The sequence below is a fragment of the Physella acuta genome, unplaced genomic scaffold (genome assembly GCF_028476545.2).
Source record: "Physella acuta isolate Inbredline_101_S28 unplaced genomic scaffold, ASM2847654v3 ptg000927l, whole genome shotgun sequence".
Classification (NCBI taxonomy): Eukaryota; Metazoa; Mollusca; class Gastropoda; family Physidae; genus Physella; species Physella acuta.
Genome location: NW_026732444.1, coordinates 153926 through 172763, shown reverse-complemented (window position 1 = coordinate 172763; position 18838 = coordinate 153926). Strand labels below are relative to the sequence as shown.

At 35.3% G+C, this 18838-nt stretch overlaps 3 protein-coding genes and 1 non-coding gene across 7 annotated transcripts in view; 3 read left to right on the top strand and 1 right to left on the bottom strand.

The window, feature by feature from the left end:
* Positions 1 to 21: 21 nt before the first annotated feature.
* On the top strand, positions 22 to 13541 carry LOC131953502 (beta-1,3-N-acetylglucosaminyltransferase manic fringe). Its single transcript, XM_059316691.1, has 10 exons — positions 22 to 681; positions 1503 to 1551; positions 1733 to 1775; positions 2710 to 2769; positions 2877 to 3024; positions 3735 to 3820; positions 3923 to 3993; positions 5196 to 5290; positions 7654 to 7736; positions 8257 to 13541. The coding sequence occupies exons 1-10, from the start codon at positions 79 to 81 to the stop codon at positions 8315 to 8317; spliced, it is 1299 nt and encodes a 432-aa protein (XP_059172674.1). The 5' UTR covers positions 22 to 78; the 3' UTR covers positions 8318 to 13541.
* Positions 13542 to 14243: 702 nt separating this feature from the next.
* Trnai-uau (transfer RNA isoleucine (anticodon UAU)) lies at positions 14244 to 14353 on the bottom strand. The gene is made up of 2 exons: positions 14316 to 14353; positions 14244 to 14279 (listed from the first exon to the last, which is right to left on the bottom strand). It is a non-coding gene; the product is annotated as a tRNA-Ile (tRNA).
* The window catches only part of LOC131953507 (TATA element modulatory factor), a 43514-nt gene continuing 39004 nt past the window's right edge, over positions 14329 to 18838 (top strand). For 2 of the 4 annotated variants that reach the window (XM_059316697.1, XM_059316701.1), the window contains exons 1-2: positions 14505 to 14603; positions 18213 to 18381. In XM_059316697.1, coding sequence (XP_059172680.1) covers positions 18255 to 18381 — 127 coding nt within the window. In that variant the 5' untranslated portion in view covers positions 14505 to 14603; positions 18213 to 18254. Of the gene's footprint in view, positions 14432 to 14504; positions 14637 to 18212; positions 18382 to 18838 lie in introns of those variants that run through there. The other 2 variants (XM_059316700.1, XM_059316698.1) reach the window with 2 other exon arrangements.
* The window catches only part of LOC131953509 (BTB/POZ domain-containing protein KCTD5), a 59304-nt gene continuing 55358 nt past the window's right edge, over positions 14893 to 18838 (top strand). The window contains exon 1 of the mRNA XM_059316707.1: positions 14893 to 14914. The gene's annotated coding sequence lies outside the window, so the exon portion shown is untranslated. The remainder of the gene's footprint in view (positions 14915 to 18838) is intronic.

Genomic DNA, 18838 nt, shown 5'->3' with positions numbered 1-18838 from the left:
TGACCCAGTTAGAAATTGGGAACCACTCAATGTTTTCTTTCTGAAGTTGGTAGTCTGGAGGTATGTGTCCGCTTCCAGATGCGCTTATCACTAAGAAAGGTGGTAAAATATGCCACCTTTCTCATTTTCTTTATGGTTCTGAACATTTGGATAAGTTATAATGTTAATATTTGGAGATTCGACAACTTTGAAGACCGTGGGAAAGTTTTGCAAAACTTAAGAAGAGGACGCAGTGAGGACAATGGCGGAGCTGCCCCGCTACCAGCAGTGACAAAAAGTGAAGGTATCCATAGGAAATTAGACCCAGATGTTTTACCACTTCAGAAAGAAGACAGTGCCGTATTATTAAGCAATAAAGCCTTTAGATTTCGACAAAAGCAGACATTATCTTACGATGAAACACGTGTTGTTTTAAGGAGTAAATCCCAAGAATCTGATAACAACTTGTTGCTGAGTGACAGTAACAGGTTTCGGATAGGCGTGGGAAAAGATGCGGCTGACACAAATATCAGTACACATGTTCAGACTGAGACCATCTCTAAGCAATCCAGGGATATCAAATCTTTCAATACTCAAACTGAGTTGAACGACATATTTATAAGTGTCAAGACCACAGCCAAATATCACCAATCAAGACTCGACCTTCTTTTAAAAACTTGGTATCTTTTAGCAAGGGAACAGGTTAGTCAGTCAATGTGTAACTAACTGAATTCTAACATTACATTTGTATAGGCGCCCAATAATAGAAGTAAAATATACTATACTAGATCTAGTAAGTATACTTAGTATAGATAGTAGATAGGCCTAATATAGGCTAGATCTAGTTAAGATTCACTAGGCCTCCTAATTCATTCTACTTAGGGGCCTATTTCATTGAATTAGTGATTAGGGGTTTTCTCTGTCAAAGTGTTAGACCTGGGAAGATAAGGAAGTCTAAATATTGTTTTACCATCATTTTAATGGGGCCTTTTCCATTTCCAGATAGATAAGTAATGCCACTAATGCAAAAAGCACAAAAGCGATACGCACTTTTTGCCAGCTTCAGCTTAATGCAGAAGCGCAACCTTGATTGTTAGGGTTAAAGGTACTGAAAGACAGACCTTTTTGTGCAGATTATAAATGCCGTCCCTATTTCACCCCCTTCAATAAAAACTAAAAGTACAAGTTTCATATAATTTTTTTTATTTTTTTGGGTGGCAGGGATTAACATTTTGGTGGGGCTTATCTGGAAAAGATAAACGATAAAACGCTGCTGGCCTCGATTTTAGTCTATTATTTTATTTTCAAAAAGAAGCCAGGAATAGACGATTGGCATATAAATATATAGCCTATAGATGTATATATATAGAGAGAGATAGTTAGGTAAGTATGTAATGTAGATTTAATAGATTTTTAAATTTATTTCTGAAGCATAAATTTAGTGATGAATCTGAATATTAATCTATTTTATGATAATTCTTTATGTACTAAAAATACTGTTTTTTTTTTGGGTTTTTTTGCAGATATACTTTTTTACTGATGCAAATGACAAAGAAATGGAAAGTACTTTAGGTGATTTTTATAATTTAATTCTGTGTTTATTTACTTCTAGAATTCTATTGGATATTGATGGGATTTTATTTGCTTATTTATTGTATGAGTCAGATCTACATGGTTTATTAAGTTTCTTTTTCATATATAATATTAAAATTGGATGGCCTTCTCTAATTTTTTAATTTGTTTTTTTATTCAGGAGAGCATTTAATTAACACCAACTGTTCCACAGACCATAGTCGGTATGTATTACACAATGGAATTTGTTGAAAATTGAGTTGATTACATCTGGATATGGAGACACTGTGAAAACATGGCTGAATAATTTCCTTGTCATATTTTGGATTTATTTCTGTGTAGCCATCCATAAAGCCAATGTGTACACTTCTCTCCCTCTGTTTGTCTGTGACTATTTTATTCTGAGGCTATGAGATCAGTATCTTGATCAATATGTATAGAACTTAATTAAAGAAACTGTCTTATGTTGAAAAAAAATATGTTTGTTGTACTGAAGAATGTTTAAGTTTAATTTTATTTAAACATAGTAAAAGTAATGGAACAAAAGACATTTAAATATAGAGATTTAATTATGCAGCAAGAAAAAGTAATGCTTATTTTTCAACATTACTGGAAATAATTGTCTCCAAAGCATGGAGTGTCCGATGAAACAGACACTACTAGAGTAGTTGATTAAAAAGTTAACTGCTTTATGATGCAGTTCTATGTTTTGCTGAAGCTTTAATAATTTGTGATTTCTATTAGGTTTCAACCATAATATAAATTTTTAATATTGACACAGACAGATCTTTTTAATTCAAAATATAAAGAAATAAATTAGCAAACGACCTATAAAATATTATTGTCAGCCGAAAATTAATAAAAATGCGTGAGTTAAAAACATATTTCAACTGTATTATTTAAGGCACTTAATCATTTGATAAAATGTTACAAATCCATTATTTTGCTTTAATTTATTTTTAAAAATTGTTTTATTTCAATAATTTGCATTACAAAACTTTTTTTTTTTCAATTAATTTTTATGAATCATTTAATTTGTTTCAGTTTGTTGGTATTAAGAATAATTTTTATTTTATTTTTATTTATTTGCATTATAGATAAGTTGTTTTTATTTATTATTATTATGAATCAGTTGTTTTGTTTCAATTTTATTTGTAGACGAGCACTCAGTTGTAAAATGGCTGTAGAGTTTGATTATTATTTGGCTTCAAGAAAACGGTATTGCCTTTTTCTTTCACCTTTCCATTGAGTTTTGTTATAAACTGTATTGAGATATCAAATTCCCCACCCTCTCTGACAATAATGTAAGTACATGCTGTCTGTAGATGGTTCTGCCACATGGATGATGATGTGTACTTGAATGTCCCAAGACTGGTTGAGATGTTGAAAAAGTACAACTATAAAGAAGACTGGTACCTGGGGAAGCCAAGCTTGAAGCATCCTTTAGAGGTGGTTGACAGAGATAACCCTGGGGTCTGTTCCTTTATATCTTCTTCATTTTTTAGCTACATATCCCTTCTGTTACATTTAATATATTGTTTTATTTTTATATTAACCTCACTTTTACGCCACTTATCTTTACTTCACTTTTTACACCACTTATCTTATCCTTTTTTTACACCACTTATCTTAACCTCACTTTTTACACCACTTATCTTATCCTTTTTTTTTTACACCACTTATCTTATCCTTTTTTTTTACACCACTTATCTTATCCTTTTTTTACACCACTTATCTTAACCTCACTTTTTACACCACTTATCTTAACCTCACTTTTGACACCACTTATCTTAACCTCTCTTTTGACACCACTTATCTTAACCTCTCTTTTGACACCACTTATCTTAACCTCACTTTTGACACCACTTATCTTAACCTCACTTTTGACACCACTTATCTTAACCTCTCTTTTGACACCACTTATCTTAACCTCACTTTTGACACCACTTATCTTAACCTCACTTTTTACACCACTTATCTTATCCTTTTTTTTTACACCACTTATCTTATCATTTTTTTACACCACTTATCTTAACCTCACTTTTTACACCACTTATCTTAACCTCACTTTTGACACCACTTATCTTAACCTCACTTTTGACACCACTTATCTTAACCTCACTTTTGACATCACTTTTGCACTTGTCTGTTGTTGATGGAACTTTTTTTGTGTACATCTCCAGATGAAATTAACGTTTTGGTTTGCAACAGGCGGGGCTGGGTTCTGTATCAGTCGTTCGTTGGCTCTCAAGATGGCCCCGTATGCTGGGTATGTGTGCCACACTGCTGTCCAATGTCTATATTTTATGTTGACTACCTGTTTATAAGAGTTGATTGTTAGAGCCCAACTAACTTAAGTCTACTATTTCAGTGGTGGCAGATTTGTAACTACGGCTGAGAAAGTCAGGCTCCCTGATGACTGCACTGTAGGCTACATCATAGGTAAGTTGTGTTAGAGTCATGTAGTACTTTCATTGTGTGCACTACATCATAGGTAAGTCATAGGGGTCATGTTGGCTGTATTACAAGTAGTACTGGGGTCATGTTGGCTGTATTACAAGTAGTACTGGGGTCATGGCTGTATTACAAGTAGTACTGGGGCCATGGCTGTATTACATGTAGTACTGGGGTCATGGCTGTATTACAAGTAGTACTGGGGTCATGTTGGCTGTATTACAAGTAGTACTGGGGTCATGTTGGCTGTATTACAAGTAGTACTGGGGTCATGTTGGCTGTATTACAAGTAGTACTGGGGTCATGTTGGCTGTATTATTACAAGTAGTACTGGGGTCATGGCTGTATTACAAGTAGTACTGGGGTCATGTTGGCTGTATTACAAGTAGTACTGCAGTCATGGCTGTATTACAAGTAGTACTGGGGTCATGGCTGTATTACAAGTAGTACTGTGGTCATGTTGGCTGTATTACAAGTAGTACTGGGGCCATGGCTGTATTACAAGTAGTACTGGGGTCATGGCTGTATTACAAGTAGTACTGGGGTCATGTTGGCTGTATTACAAGTAGTACTGGGGTCATGTTGGCTGTATTACAAGTAGTACTGGGGTCATGTTGGCTGTATTACAAGTAGTACTGGGGTCATGGCTGTATTACAAGTAGTACTGGGGTCATGGCTGTATTACAAGTAGTACTGGGGTCATGTTGGCTGTATTACAAGTAGTACTGGGGTCATGTTGGCTGTATTACAAGTAGTACTGGGGTCATGTTGGCTGTATTACAAGTAGTACTGGGGCCATGGCTGTATTACAAGTAGTACTGGGGCCATGGCTGTATTACAAGTAGTACTGGGGTCATGGCTGTATTACAAGTAGTACTGGGGTCATGTTGGCTGTATTACAAGTAGTACTGGGGTCATGTTGGCTGTATTACAAGTAGTACTGGGGTCATGGCTGTATTACAAGTAGTACTGGGGTCATGTTGGCTGTATTACAAGTAGTACTGGGGTCATGTTGGCTGTATTACAAGTAGTACTGGGGTCATGTTGGCTGTATTACAAGTAGTACTGGGGTCATGGCTGTATTACAAGTAGTACTGGGGTCATGTTGGCTGTATTACAAGTAGTACTGGGGTCATGTATGAGAGTAGATGCTTGTCTTGCTGCCCACTAAATCACCTGCACATTCACAGAGTACCTGCTGAAACACAAGCTGACGGTGGTGGAGGAGTTCCACTCACATCTGGAGGCCCTGTGGCCCATCAAGCCCAGTCAGTTAAAAAAACAGGTCAGCTTCATGGTTACTGTCTTCTGATTTTTTTCTTGCGATAACTAGTTATGGGCAGACAACTCTAGATTTAATAAAACAAATGTAAAAAAAACCCTTTATAGTAAATTTTAGTGACAAGCTTTTAAATGCACTGAAAATAAGAAAAAACAAACTAATTTGCTTTCTTTTATAAAAGCTTTTGGTCATTAGATCTTTTAAAATATTTTAGCAACCAAAGGTTTTAGTACAGAAAGTAAATTAGTTTTATTTTTTATTTTCATTGCATTTAAAAGCTTGTAGCTATAAAGGTTTTTTATATTTGTTTTATTTTCTATTTTTTGCGATTTCTAATTTCTGAAGTCATGCGTGCATCTTACGCCTGTTCTGGAAAAGGTATACTGTGGACACTCACATGGAAATAAGAGGATCTAGAGTTTGCAGATGATCTTGCCTTACTCTCGTACAGGCTATACGACATGCAAGAAAAAGTTGATGCATTAGGAGCCATCTCTCAGCACGTAGGACTCAAGATCAACAAAGAAAAGACAGAAGTGATGAGAATTAACAATAACCAGGAGGCCCCAGTGACAATAGACCGAAGACATGTAAATGATGTGCAAGAGTTTATCTACCTTGGCAGCAAGTTCAGCAAACCGGGAGGTACAGAGGAGGTGCTAGAATTAATAGAGCCTGTGGCGCTTTCACAGTGCGACCCATAACAAAAATAAGGATGCTTAACTCAAATATCAAGGCAGTTTTGCTATATGGAGCAGAGACATGGAGAGTCTCCAAAGCAAGCACAGTGAAGATACAGACCTCATGAATAGATGCTTAGACACATTTTGAAATTGAGATGGCAGGACAAAGTGCTGAACATAGAATTATGGAGGAAAGCTAGGCAGGAGCCTATAGGTGTGCAAATAAGACAGAGGAAGTGGCGCTTGGTGGGACACATGCTGCAAAAGGCTCACCCTAATGTGACACGCCAAGCGCTTGAGTTGAACCCTCAGGGAAAGCGGAAGAGGGGGCGCCCAAGACAGACCTGGAGGTGGAGTCATCTTGAAGAACTGAAGCCAACCTGGATGTCTTGGGAGACAGCAAAATTAATAGCCGGGGATCGGATGAAATGGTGGAGGCCCTATGTTCCACAAGGAGCAAAGAGGACTAAGTCTAGTCAATTTCTGAAGTCGACATGACTAAAAATATGTGCTTCAAAACATCATCAGTAGCTTGCGATATCTTAAAGATGATTATCTGCCCTGAAAAAAGCAGCCGTCCGTGACCACAATCTACAGACATCTGTAAGCAGATATAGTGAAGGATAGTTGTTAAACTAACTACCTCCCTTTAGTTCAAATTGTCTAAAAACTTTATTATCTACACCTAATAGCCTTCACTAGATTGACCATTTCTACGATTGTAAACATTGTTGTGAACCACGAGACTGTTAGGGTGATTGCGTAGAGCTAGTTATCTTCCCTTCTGTTATTGAATATAGTAATTATTGAGTGATTAAATTTTGTTATCTACCCTTAATTTTGAAATGTTTTATTAAATTTTAATAACAAAATGAACATCTTCTTCTTCTTCTTTGTTCTTAATTATTAGTGTTGAAGGGGATCGAGATTTATCTGCCAGTGGGTTTGAACTCGAGACTTTGTTCGAATTTATCAACCATGAGCTTTTTGCCGACTCGACCACGCTTCCAACACAATTAAGCGTTACGTGTCAACTGGTTATGCGCCATTGAGGCCATTGACTCCGATTTCAGCCTGCTTTTCTTTTTGGATTTGCTTCCATAGCCTTTGTCCAACCAAGAACAAACTACAAGGCAGCAGTTGTTTAATTTCGGAGTTGTCTCTCCTAGAAGAGCGGCTGTCCCCAGCTAACGAGCCTCATCTGCCCGAGGGTTCGATCTCGAGACTTTTCGGTTTAGCAACCATGAGCTTTACCGACTCGACCACGCCGACCCCTAATGAACATCTAATTAAATTAAAAAGTGGAAATATTTGTCATCAAAGTGGAATGTATCTGGAAAATTTAAACAAAATTGAGTTGCAAGATTCGGCACAAACAAACAGACATTGCGAACTAAATAAAACCTTGCCAAAACAAACTGAAAACAAAAACTCTAGGTATGAACGGTAACTCCAGGTTGTTTTTGGTCAAATAACTGGTTTAAAAAATGTGATGTTTGTGGTCAAATAACTGGTTTAAAAAATGTGATTTTTGTGGTCAAATAACTGGTTTAAAAAATGTGATTTTTGTGGTCAAATAACTGGTTTAAAAAATGTGATTTTTGTGGTCAAATAACTGGTTTAAAAAATGTGTTGTTTGTGGTCAAATAACTGGTTTAAAAAATGTGATGTTTGTCCTAACAGATCACACTCAGCTTCTCTGAATACTCTGGCAAGCAGAATGTGATCAACATTCAAGGCTTTAGTGAAGTGGATGATCCTACAAGGTAATTAGATCTAGCATGATGCCATATTGTGGGTGTTACATTGTGGGTGGCTGTGATATAGCTTGGTGTTACATTGTGGGTGGCTGTGATCTAGCTTGGTGTAATGGTGTTACATTGTGGGTGGGTGTGATCTAGCTTGGTGTAATGGTGTTACATTGTGGGTGGGTGTGATCTAGCTTGGTGTAATGGTGTTACATTGTGGGTGGCTGTGATCTAGCTTGGTGTAATGGTGTTACATTGTGGGTGGGTGTGATCTAGCTTGGTGTAATGGTGTTAGATTGTTGGTGGGTGTGATCTAGCTTGGTGTAATGGTGTTACATTGTGGGTGGCTGTGATCTAGCTTGGTGTTACATTGTGGGTGGCTGTGATCTAGCTTGGTGTAATGGTGTTACATTTTGGGTGGCTGTGATCTAGCTTGGTGTAATGGTGTTAGATTGTTGGTGGCTGTGAGTTATACTTGATTGTTCTCTCTAATTCTCTTTCTAGTCTTATATTTGATGTACACATTTGCTGTCCACAGATTAAAATCTTTGCACTGTTTTTTGTTTCCAACTTTTCGTGAGTGTCGTGGACTTCCTTGACAGTCTGCCATCATTGGCAAGACTAGAGTGAGTAGCCCTTCTCTACTGGACTAGAGAGAGTAGCCCAAAGCCCTTCTCTACTGGACTAGAGAGACTAGCCCAAAGCCCTTCTCTACTGGACTAGAGTGAGTAGCCCTTCTCTACTGGACTAGAGTGGGTAGCCCTTCTCTACTGGACTAGAGTGAGTAGCCCTTCTCTACTGGACTAGAGAGAGTAGCCCTTCTCTACTGGACTAGAGAGAGTAGCCCTTCTCTACTGGACTAGAGAGAGTAGCCCTTCTCTACTGGACTAGAGAGAGTAGCCCTTCTCTACTGGACTAGAGTGAGTAGCCCTTCTCTACTGGACTAGAGTGAGTTGCCCTTCTCTACTGGACTAGAGAGAGTAGCCCTTCTCTACTGGACTAGAGAGAGTAGCCCTTCTCTACTGGACTAGAGAGAGTAGCCCTTCTCTACTGGACTAGAGTGAGTAGCCCTTCTCTACTGGACATGAGTGAGTAGCCCTTCTCTACTGGACTAGAGTGAGTAGCCCTTCTCTACTGGACTAGAGTGAGTAGCCCTTCTCTACTGGACTAGAGTGGGTAGCCTAGTCTTGATTGGCCTTACCGCACAGAAGCTGTCACTGGACACTTGGACAAGATACAGATATTACTCCAGTCACTCTCAATTATGTCCACCTAGAAACATTTGTTTGAATAGACAATGTACTTAAAGTTAGGTTCACTGGGTCCAACCTGGAGGTTTTGTGGTAGATCTTGGCTGTTTATTGGATCCAACCTGGAGGTTTTGTGGTAGATCTTGGCTGTTCATTGGATCCAACCTAGAGGTTTTGTGGTAGATCTTGGCTGTTCATTGGATCCAACCTGGAGGTTTTGTGGTAGATTTTGGCTGTTCACTGGGTCCAACCTGGAGGTTTTGTGGTAGATCTTGGCTGTTTATTGGGTCCAACCTGGAGGTTTTGTGGTAGATCTTGGCTGTTTATTGGGTCCAACCTGGAGGTTTTGTGGTAGATCTTATCCAGTAAAAAGGCTGCTATAAAACAATCATTCCACAACACACAGTCAAATATCAACCCTCTCCTCTGATTTGAAAGATGCTTCATCCAGCAGCGTGTGAATGACAGTGTTTTGATAACATCTGTAGAATGTACACAACTATTGTATGTATAGAAATCTTTGTTAAGCAGAGAAACACTTGTTGTCTACTACTCCAGACACACAACTATTGTATGTATAGAAACCTTTGTTAAGCAGAAAAACACTTGTTGTCTACTATTCCAGACACACAACTATTGTATGTATAGAAACCTTTGTTAAGCGGTGAAACACTTGTCTACTATTCCAGACACACAACTATTGTATGTATAGAAACCTTTGTTAATCAGAGAAACACTTGTTGTTTACTATTCCAGACACACAACTATTGTACGTATAGAAACCTTTGTTAAGCAGTGAAACACTTGTTGTCTACTATTCCAGACACACAACTATTGTACGTATAGAAACCTTTGTTAAGCAGTGAAACACTTGTTGTCTACTATTCCAGACACACAACTATTGTATGTATAGAAACCTTTGTTAAGCAGTGAAACACTTGTTGTCTACTATTCCAGACACACAACTATTGTATGTATAGAAACCTTTGTTAAGCAGTGAAACACTTGTTGTCTACTATTCCAGACACACAACTATTGTATGTATAGAAACCTTTGTTAAGCAGTGAAACACTTGTTGTCTACTATTCCAGACATTGTTGAAGCTTTCATTCCTGTCAAGTAGCTGTTCAACTGGTGAACATGTCTAGAACTCCCCAACCCAGATTCCCCTATCACTAGAACAAGTCATGATATATTTCCATAGGATCAAACTTTGTATACAATTGCATTTGTTTTTCTCTATTTGATCTTTATTCTACATTGCCTACAATTGACTTCTACATTCAGAATGACTGACTTTTTTGCACTGATGGACCAATACACTTTTTCATTGAGGACCAAATTTTTACCCCCCATTTACACATGTTTATTTACCATTCCTTTTTTTCTTGTAATGTTGAGTTGATTGCTAAAGTTGAGACATTTTTTCTTGTAATGTTGAGTTGATTGCTAAAGTTAGAGACATTTTTTCTTGTAATGTTGAATTGATTGCTAAAGCTAGAGACGTATTTGTGATCATAATAGTGAAGTGGTCTTTGGTTTACTCCAAGCATATTGTTGACAGATGTGCCTATATTTTCCTGTAACCATCTTGACAAGTGAGTACACTTGCTATGTCTAACATTCGTACATGGCCAGTCATCTCATACATGACCTGCCAAGCCCATACGTCTTTCATTGTTATACCGACCAGTTTAGTTTTGTATTGAATGTAATATTAATGATTCACTACACTGCTGACAGTTTATTGTAAATAAGACTTTTATGCTTGTATCAGATTTTTTTAATGAAATTTGTTCAATTCTTTTCATGCAAATATCTGTATTCTTCTATGTTACTCTTACAAATATTACTTGTATTTTTCTATGCTACTTTACAAATATTACTTGTATTTTTCTATGCTACTCATACAAATTTGTAAAGTTTTTGTTACTCTTACAAATATGTCTTGTTTTTTTCTATGTTACTCAAAGGTTGTCCCGATTTCTTGTATTTATAAAAATGCGATCATATTGATACTAACTTAGTGACCCTCACCCAAAAATTGTTCTGGCATAAAATACCTTTACACAATAGTGTATTGTCATTTTTCTACACAAACTTTTACTCTTAGTATGACTCTATTTTTGTTATTTGCTGTGCACAAATTTGTGTATGTTTATGTTACTATCTCTCCTTCCACCAAATTGGCTTGATGTGCACTGAAGGTCTTGAAGAAAACTGTCGCTGTTTTGTGTTGAACTAGGTGATCTGTCTGTGGAAACAGAAAATTACATAGCTTCACAAAGAAATCCATGCGACCTGATATTATCTAAGGTAGTTCTTCTTGAGCGGACATCTCTCATGACTAAACATGTTTGTTTACCTAATGAACCATTCATGTCCCTTACAGAAATCACATGATATAATCTATTATTTCTGCTCCTTTGTAGCCTGAGTTATGTAAACATTCAGCTCACTTGACCATATAGTCATTGCTGCTGCTAAGTTATCTCCCCTCTCGTTTTTTTTTTTTTTTTTTGAGAAATTAATTTTTTTTTTACCAATTTAATATCATCATAATCAAAATGTATTGATACGGAAAGTTTGAGAATGATTGCTGTATTGGGTCACAATTGAGTCTAAAAATTTGACCACAAACCTGACCACAGACTGATGTCGATTTGACCTAAGTAAGAGAATGTAAAAATTAAAACAGACAACCATTAGAGAACTTTGTTTCCATAATATGCAAAGCATAATGTCACATGTGAGTGAAACAGGTCCAATCATGGTTTGAAAATGACTCTTGCCACTTTGTGTGTGCTTTTTTTAGTAATGGAAATGGAAGGGGGGGGGGTCTGTGCTTGCCCACTAGCCTAGGTGGGCCTGTTGGAAAGCATTCCTTTCTGTTTAGAGTAACTTACAATATTCCTTTGGCCTAGATCAGCCTATGTGAGTAACTTAAAATATTCCTTTGGCCTAGATCAGCCTATGTGGCAACACTGTACTTGCCCTGCTCAAGTGTTGAAGTACAGATTTGATCATATTCCCACCAGAAAAAGATGTCATCCTCCCTTTATCATCTAAATAGGATGAACACATGATGTTCTACATTAATCTTTCCAGTTGGGTGTACAAAAATAAACCCCTCAACTCTATTGACTGTATATTTTTTTATGTGAAACATTTTTATATACTATTTACTCTGTGCCTTTTCAGATGTCCAGAAAGTAGGTGTGACTAACATATTTCATATAAAATGTTTTACTTAGGCTGTAGAACAATACTTTTTTCTAACATGTATTTTAAACATACACCTCACGTATATTCAACAGACACCTCACGTATTTTAAACAGACACCTCACGTAATTTCAACAGACGCCTCATGTATTTTAAACAGACACCTCACGTAATTTCAACAGACGCCTCACGTAATTTCAACAGACGCCTCACGTATTTTAAACAGACACCTCACGTATTTTAAAAAGACACCTGAGAAATTATTTTTCAAGCTACTGGTTAAGTTTTATGTTGAATGCTGTAAATATGTACCTAGACATAAATAAAGGAATTTTTCATGTCCGACTCATTTACTAATGTGCTTAATTCTTTTTTACCTAGAGGATTATAATTATAAAGATATAAATAATGATTTTTTTCAGTAGAACAAATCATCACTTTATTTAAAAAAATAATGTAAGAATTTTTTCTTCCTGCAAACATGACAAGCTGCCAGAATATCAAAAGTTTCTCTTCACTAATTGACCTCATCCAATAGCAGGGAAAACAATAAAGAATGGTGTTTGATTCTTCTTTTAAAGTAGTTTCTTAAGTTAAATTTACTTTTTTTCAAAAACTAATGTCCTCTTTAGAACAAAAAAAGCAAAATGTGATAAGTGGTAGCTAAGTTTGATAAAGATGAGTAAACCTCTGGTAAATAAATTCCACAAACTGGTTGAAATGCCTTCTTTGAAAGTTCTTGGAAAATAAGTTGTCCATGTTTAGGTCAGTATTAACTTTGATCAAAACTTTATTTTATATGCATGCCCATAACATCATAGAAATCAGATGTAGATAAATCAGTGTTTTTATTGAATGATTCATTTTGTGATTTCACATTGTTTCCATGAAATTATAATGCTGTGAAATTTCAAACAACGAGTCTTATGTTTATTGTTGATGCTGTGGTTTACTTTGAAGAGGTCCTCGGGAAAGTTAAGTGAAATCAATCCTTTTTATGATTTTTATAGTAGGACTTCATATTTAACTATGTTACAATTTATAACTTTTTTTTACTAAAATTTATTTGCATTCTCTTTTATTAGTAGATTTATCCATTACTAATTGGTCTACTTTTCAAATGCTACAATAATAGTTGATCTGCTGATCTCATACATTTATTTCAATTAAGACAAACAATCATACATACATACATTTATATATATGTAACTGATATATACTCTCACATCCTATCACTATATTTTGCTTCTATTTATAGGCATACATATTTTTAGAAAGAAAAAAAAAACATGTGATGATAATATTAATAAGATTAACTTTGTAGTGAGTAATTGAAAATAAAATAATTTTTATAAACGTTTGTCTTTTCTTTTTCATGATGACATGCTTTGATGTCAGTAGATTTCATACACATATATATATATATATATATATATATATATATATATATATATATATATATATATATATATATATATATATGTATGTATATATGTATTTAATCTACTGTGCTTTTTTCTGCCAATGATAGAGGAAATACATATCCTGTCACTATATTTTGATTCTATTTATAGACATGTATTCTTAGAAATTTTAAAGCAAAAGTTTGTTTCATTTCATTTGTTATTGTTGTTAGCACTGTGGCAGAATCAATAGTGTGGCAGGTATCAATATAAGTTTTGTGTTAGAAACCTGTCAGAATTATTTTGTTTTTTGTTATTATTACTGCAGTATAATTTTTTAACACATGATATCTTACTTAGGTGGGTTAGTAGGACAGTGAAAAAATGATTTTTATCAGAGCAAATATAAAGAATTTTTACTGAATAAAGAAAACAAGTAACATTTGCATTTAATGTAGAGAAGTAGTTTTTTGTTTGTTCCTCAGAAGATCTGTTGTATATCCTCTATCATTCGCCCAAATAACTACTACATATATTTTTATATATATCATATAACATTTAAAAAAAAAACACTATTAGATATAATTTTTGTAAAAACAACAGTTTTCATTACCACAAAATATAAAAAAAGCACTCAAAAAAATTGGGATGCTCCAGGTGAGGATCGAACTCACAACCTCCGCATAACTTATCCCATGACTAGCATGGGGAAGGTACTGTCTATAAGTACGGCGCGCTAACCGATTGTGCCACTGGAGCTCCACGCTCATGGCCGAAACCTAAGCATCTCATAGATCATAAGATTTTTATGAAATTACCGTCAGCTTGTATGATTTTGTAAGTATTTATTGAATAAATTACAAGTATTGTACAATTTTAAGTAGGATTTGTTGTTATTTGAGGGATAATACTCAATGAATTAATATCCATTGAATCGGAAATACAGACGTGATGACGTTTCAAAATGGCAGCCTTCTGATGACAACAAATGAACCTAGCAAACTAAATTGTAATGTTTATTTTTCCACACACCACAGATAACGTATGATTAATTTTCCCCTCTTCCATTAAGTTACGTACCATATGCAGATCAAATACTTTTACTTTAGGCCTATAATTTTTGTTTAGAGTAAACGAACCAAGGATGTTACTCTCTAGACTCTAGACAATCAAATGTGAATGTTACTGAATGTAGATTGTAGATGTCAGATGTAGACTAAGACTGTACTGTACACTGTAGACTAGAAGAGTGTAGACTGTGTCTGTCTATAGTGTCTACTCTACTGTGTAGAGAGAATCTAGGGTAATCTATCGTTTTAGGTACGTAAAATCGCCCGCGACTAGTAATGTGAAAAACAGGTGACTCCTTAAATTTTAATTTAATAAATTGAGGAGGATTTATGTAGGGTTGTCGGTATCGGCCGAGATCGCGGTAAAAACATGACCTGAAATCGCCCATTACTTTCTGATACGAGATTTGGTTTTGCATACTAATAAGTTTTTAATTTATGGTAATTAATTAAGTTTAAAAGGTCATTTCCTAATGTTAAATGAAAAGTAGAATGGTTTTCCCATTGTTTTGATGGCTTAGCGATCTGATCGCACGCTGTCTCTGCTTTGGTCTTCCCCCTGTATGAAGGCTAGTTTCAAATACGTTGGAATCACGATTTTTTAAAAGATTATTCTAGGTGAGAGTAGATTACTGATCAGACATATCTTAAGTATGTGGAAATGAAATTTGTTTTTGGATATTTTGACTCCGACATTAGTTATACTGCTCCGAACGAAGTCACTGTATGTAGGTCACGCTGCCACCATTGTTATATTTTTTTATCCCGATCTTCCGGCCTTTAAGTTTGATCAACTAATAACAGCATTCTTATGGCATGTGCAAGCAAATCTCCTAATTTTTTTATTTCAAAATATATTTACATACCCATCTTTAATTTTTTCAGCTCTAGTTCTAGTTTTGCAGAATATGTTTTTCCTAAAATCCAATTTTGTCAGACTAGACTGACAAGAGTCAGACCTAGATCTAGGTTACCTGTCTGTTGCTATACACTGGCATTGTGCTAACTGTAATTTTAAGTATTCAAGTTCTACTTACCCTTAGATATAGTTATATGCTGAAAATCAGAATCCATACACAATTCACACATAAAAACATTGGTCTGATAACTTCAAATTTTATTACAAAATGGCTTTTATATAGACTCTACTTCACCTGCCCAAAATAACAAGGCAGTTATACTATAGACACATTACAGTGTTCAAGTCATTTACTTTAGATTTCTGACTATGGAGTTCTTTCATTCACTGTATTTATATAAAATATTGCTTTAGAAACATTTTCATATTTGCGCGGCAGTTTTATAACAAAATGGCTTAAAGATGGACTCTACTTCACCTGCCCAAAATAATGAGGCAATTATATGCACATAACAGTGTTCAAGTCATTTACTTTAGATTTCTAACTTTGTAGTTCTTTCATTTGCTGTATTTATATAAAATATGGCTTTAGAAACATTTTCATATTTGCGCAGCACACAGTTTTTTGGGGTTATGGGAGGAAGCCAACACAAAAATATAAGTTCTGTATTATTTTTATTCATTTCAATAGCATTTACAAGTTCTATATATCATTCTAGTTAAACTCTGCAAATATGAACAAAATACAACTGCAAGTAAAATAACTATGCTCAATTTATTCAGGTATACCATCACTTGTCACAATTGGCCAATGCAAAAGCAAGGGGATTCCACCCCTCACAAAAAAATTCGCTAAAAAAAAACTATTTGAGCTAGACAGAAAATCTTTTTTGTTTTGTTTTCATATAGTTGAGCTCTACAAGAATATGTAAGTTTTATTTTTTTATGATGATTAGTGTTTTTTTACCAAAATCCCTAATTTATGATTAGGCCTATGTTTTGAAAAATACAAAAATGTTTTCTTGTTTCATTTTATTCTTATGTACCTGTTTTTAAACAATTGAATTAAAACTTTTCAGTAATTAATGAAGACTAGCAATGTTTCCAACAGATGCAACCATGCTCATTTACTATAGCAGCCATCTTGTTTATTTTTTTAATATGGGATCATCCATTTATGACGTCCACACGGTGGGGGGGGGGGGGGGGGGGGGGGGGTGTCCCGAAAAAAAATTGACTCTTGCGGACGCGTATGGACTTTTAAAAGGGAAATAAGTGAATTTTTGTGGACGGCATAAATGGATGACCCCTATTGTAAACTTATAGCGCAAGATTCAGGGGAAGCCACTCTAACTTACAGATGGCTGCTTTTTATATAGCAAATCCTGCTCACAAACACTGCTGTTTAAAGATAATTTCTTGCCTAAATTGATATATTTAGCCATTGATTTAGGTTTATTATTCATTTATCTATAATATTTGACACAAATTATATCACAATATACTTCTATTAAAGCCTTGAAAATGAGGTAACTTTTTCGTACATTACTAGCCGTGGGCGATGTTACGTACCTAAAACGATAGATTACCGAATCTAGATCAAGAATTCCGTCAGTAATCTGTCATTTTAGTTAGTAAGGTTTGGATACGTACGTAAAATCTGCCGAGACAGAAAAAAAGGTGACTCCTTAAATTTTAGTAATTATTTCACATGTTTTAAATTTTACAAAATTGTTTCAAAGATTCATTTATGTACCTGTTTTTAAACAATTGTATTAAAACTTTCAAAGTGACTACTCGGAAAAAGATTTTTCACCCTAGTGTCTCCACTTGGTTGGCAAAAGATAGTTCTGCGCTTGGGCAGTGACCTTAATAGCTGAGCTAGGGTTAGGGCTAGGATTAGGGATAGGGTTAGGGTTCAGTGGTTGTAAACACACGCATGCACAGTACCATCGAAAACATGGCCAAGAATGCAAGTCATAGTTTCTCTCCATTGCGCATGCGTATCTTATTCCGGCTAGAATCGGCCTAAAACTTTTCAGTATTAAAATTAAAGACTAGCGATGTTTTCATCTGATGCAGCCCAGCTCATTTACTTTAGCAGCCATCTTGTTTAAGGTTTTTTTTTGTGGTAAACTTATGGTGGGAGATTCAGGGGAAGCCATTCTATTTTACAGATGGCTGCTGTAATTATATATATAGCAGTCTTGCTCGCAAACACTGTCGTTTAAATTTAAAGTAAATTTCTGGTCTACATTGATATACTTAGTCATTTATTTTGGTTTATTATTCAGTTATCTATAATATTTGACACAAATGTATCACAATGTACTTCTATTAAAGCCTTAACAATAAGGTAACTTTTTTGCACATTACTAGCCTAAAATGATAGATTACCTGAGAATCTATCTACTATCTATTCTAGCTGATAGATGTCCAGCTGGCATCGATTTTATTAAATAGAATCTTCTTTTTAAAAAAGGAGTGTTAGGTTACTGGTACTTAGATCTAACTGAAATATAGAATAGATCTAAATCTATAGCCTACACATGGCTTGCTAATGTCACATAATGATAATGCAATGTCAATGCTAACCCCAACCCTAATAGTCTAATAATACTAACCCTAATTAAAAATTTCTAACCATAAATTTAAAAATTAGATAAAACTAAATAAGAATATTTTCCAGGTTGTTGGCAAGCAATCTTGGGTTTTAGAGTGAGATTTCACTATGAGCTGGTGGGATGCATCTGGTATCACCAGTCTTGCCTCACAGGCATTGAAAAATGCACAAAAAAAGATTGACAAGGTACTTGACATTGAAGATGGCCCCTCTAATAAAGAGAAAAAGAAAAAAGGTAATTGATTGAATACACCATAATCATATTAGCTTAAGCCTCAATAAGTGTAGTGTTATGCCAAAAAATGAAGGTATTATTTTTGTACATTTATTTTTAGAAATTTAACAAATAAATTTGATGAGAATTTTGTTTTTAAGCTTCTCTATATGTTTAGCTTGGGTGATTTAATAATACTTGATATGTTATAACTGGTCTTTTTTTAACTTGTGAGCAAAGTCTTCTTCTCTTCTTAATCCCCTTCGTGCCCACGACACATGGGGCAGATGAAGAAGAGTTCATATGAAGGTATAGTGTGGTCAGCACTATGCCCAGCTGCCTTTCTTTAACTAACGTAAGTTTGGTACCCATCAGAGCTGGGTGGACTCAGTGATGTTCCACTGATTTGAACCCGGATTTGAACTCAAGGCTTGAGTTAGCAGTCTATCTCTCTACTGCTAGGCCACGCCGTCCATGT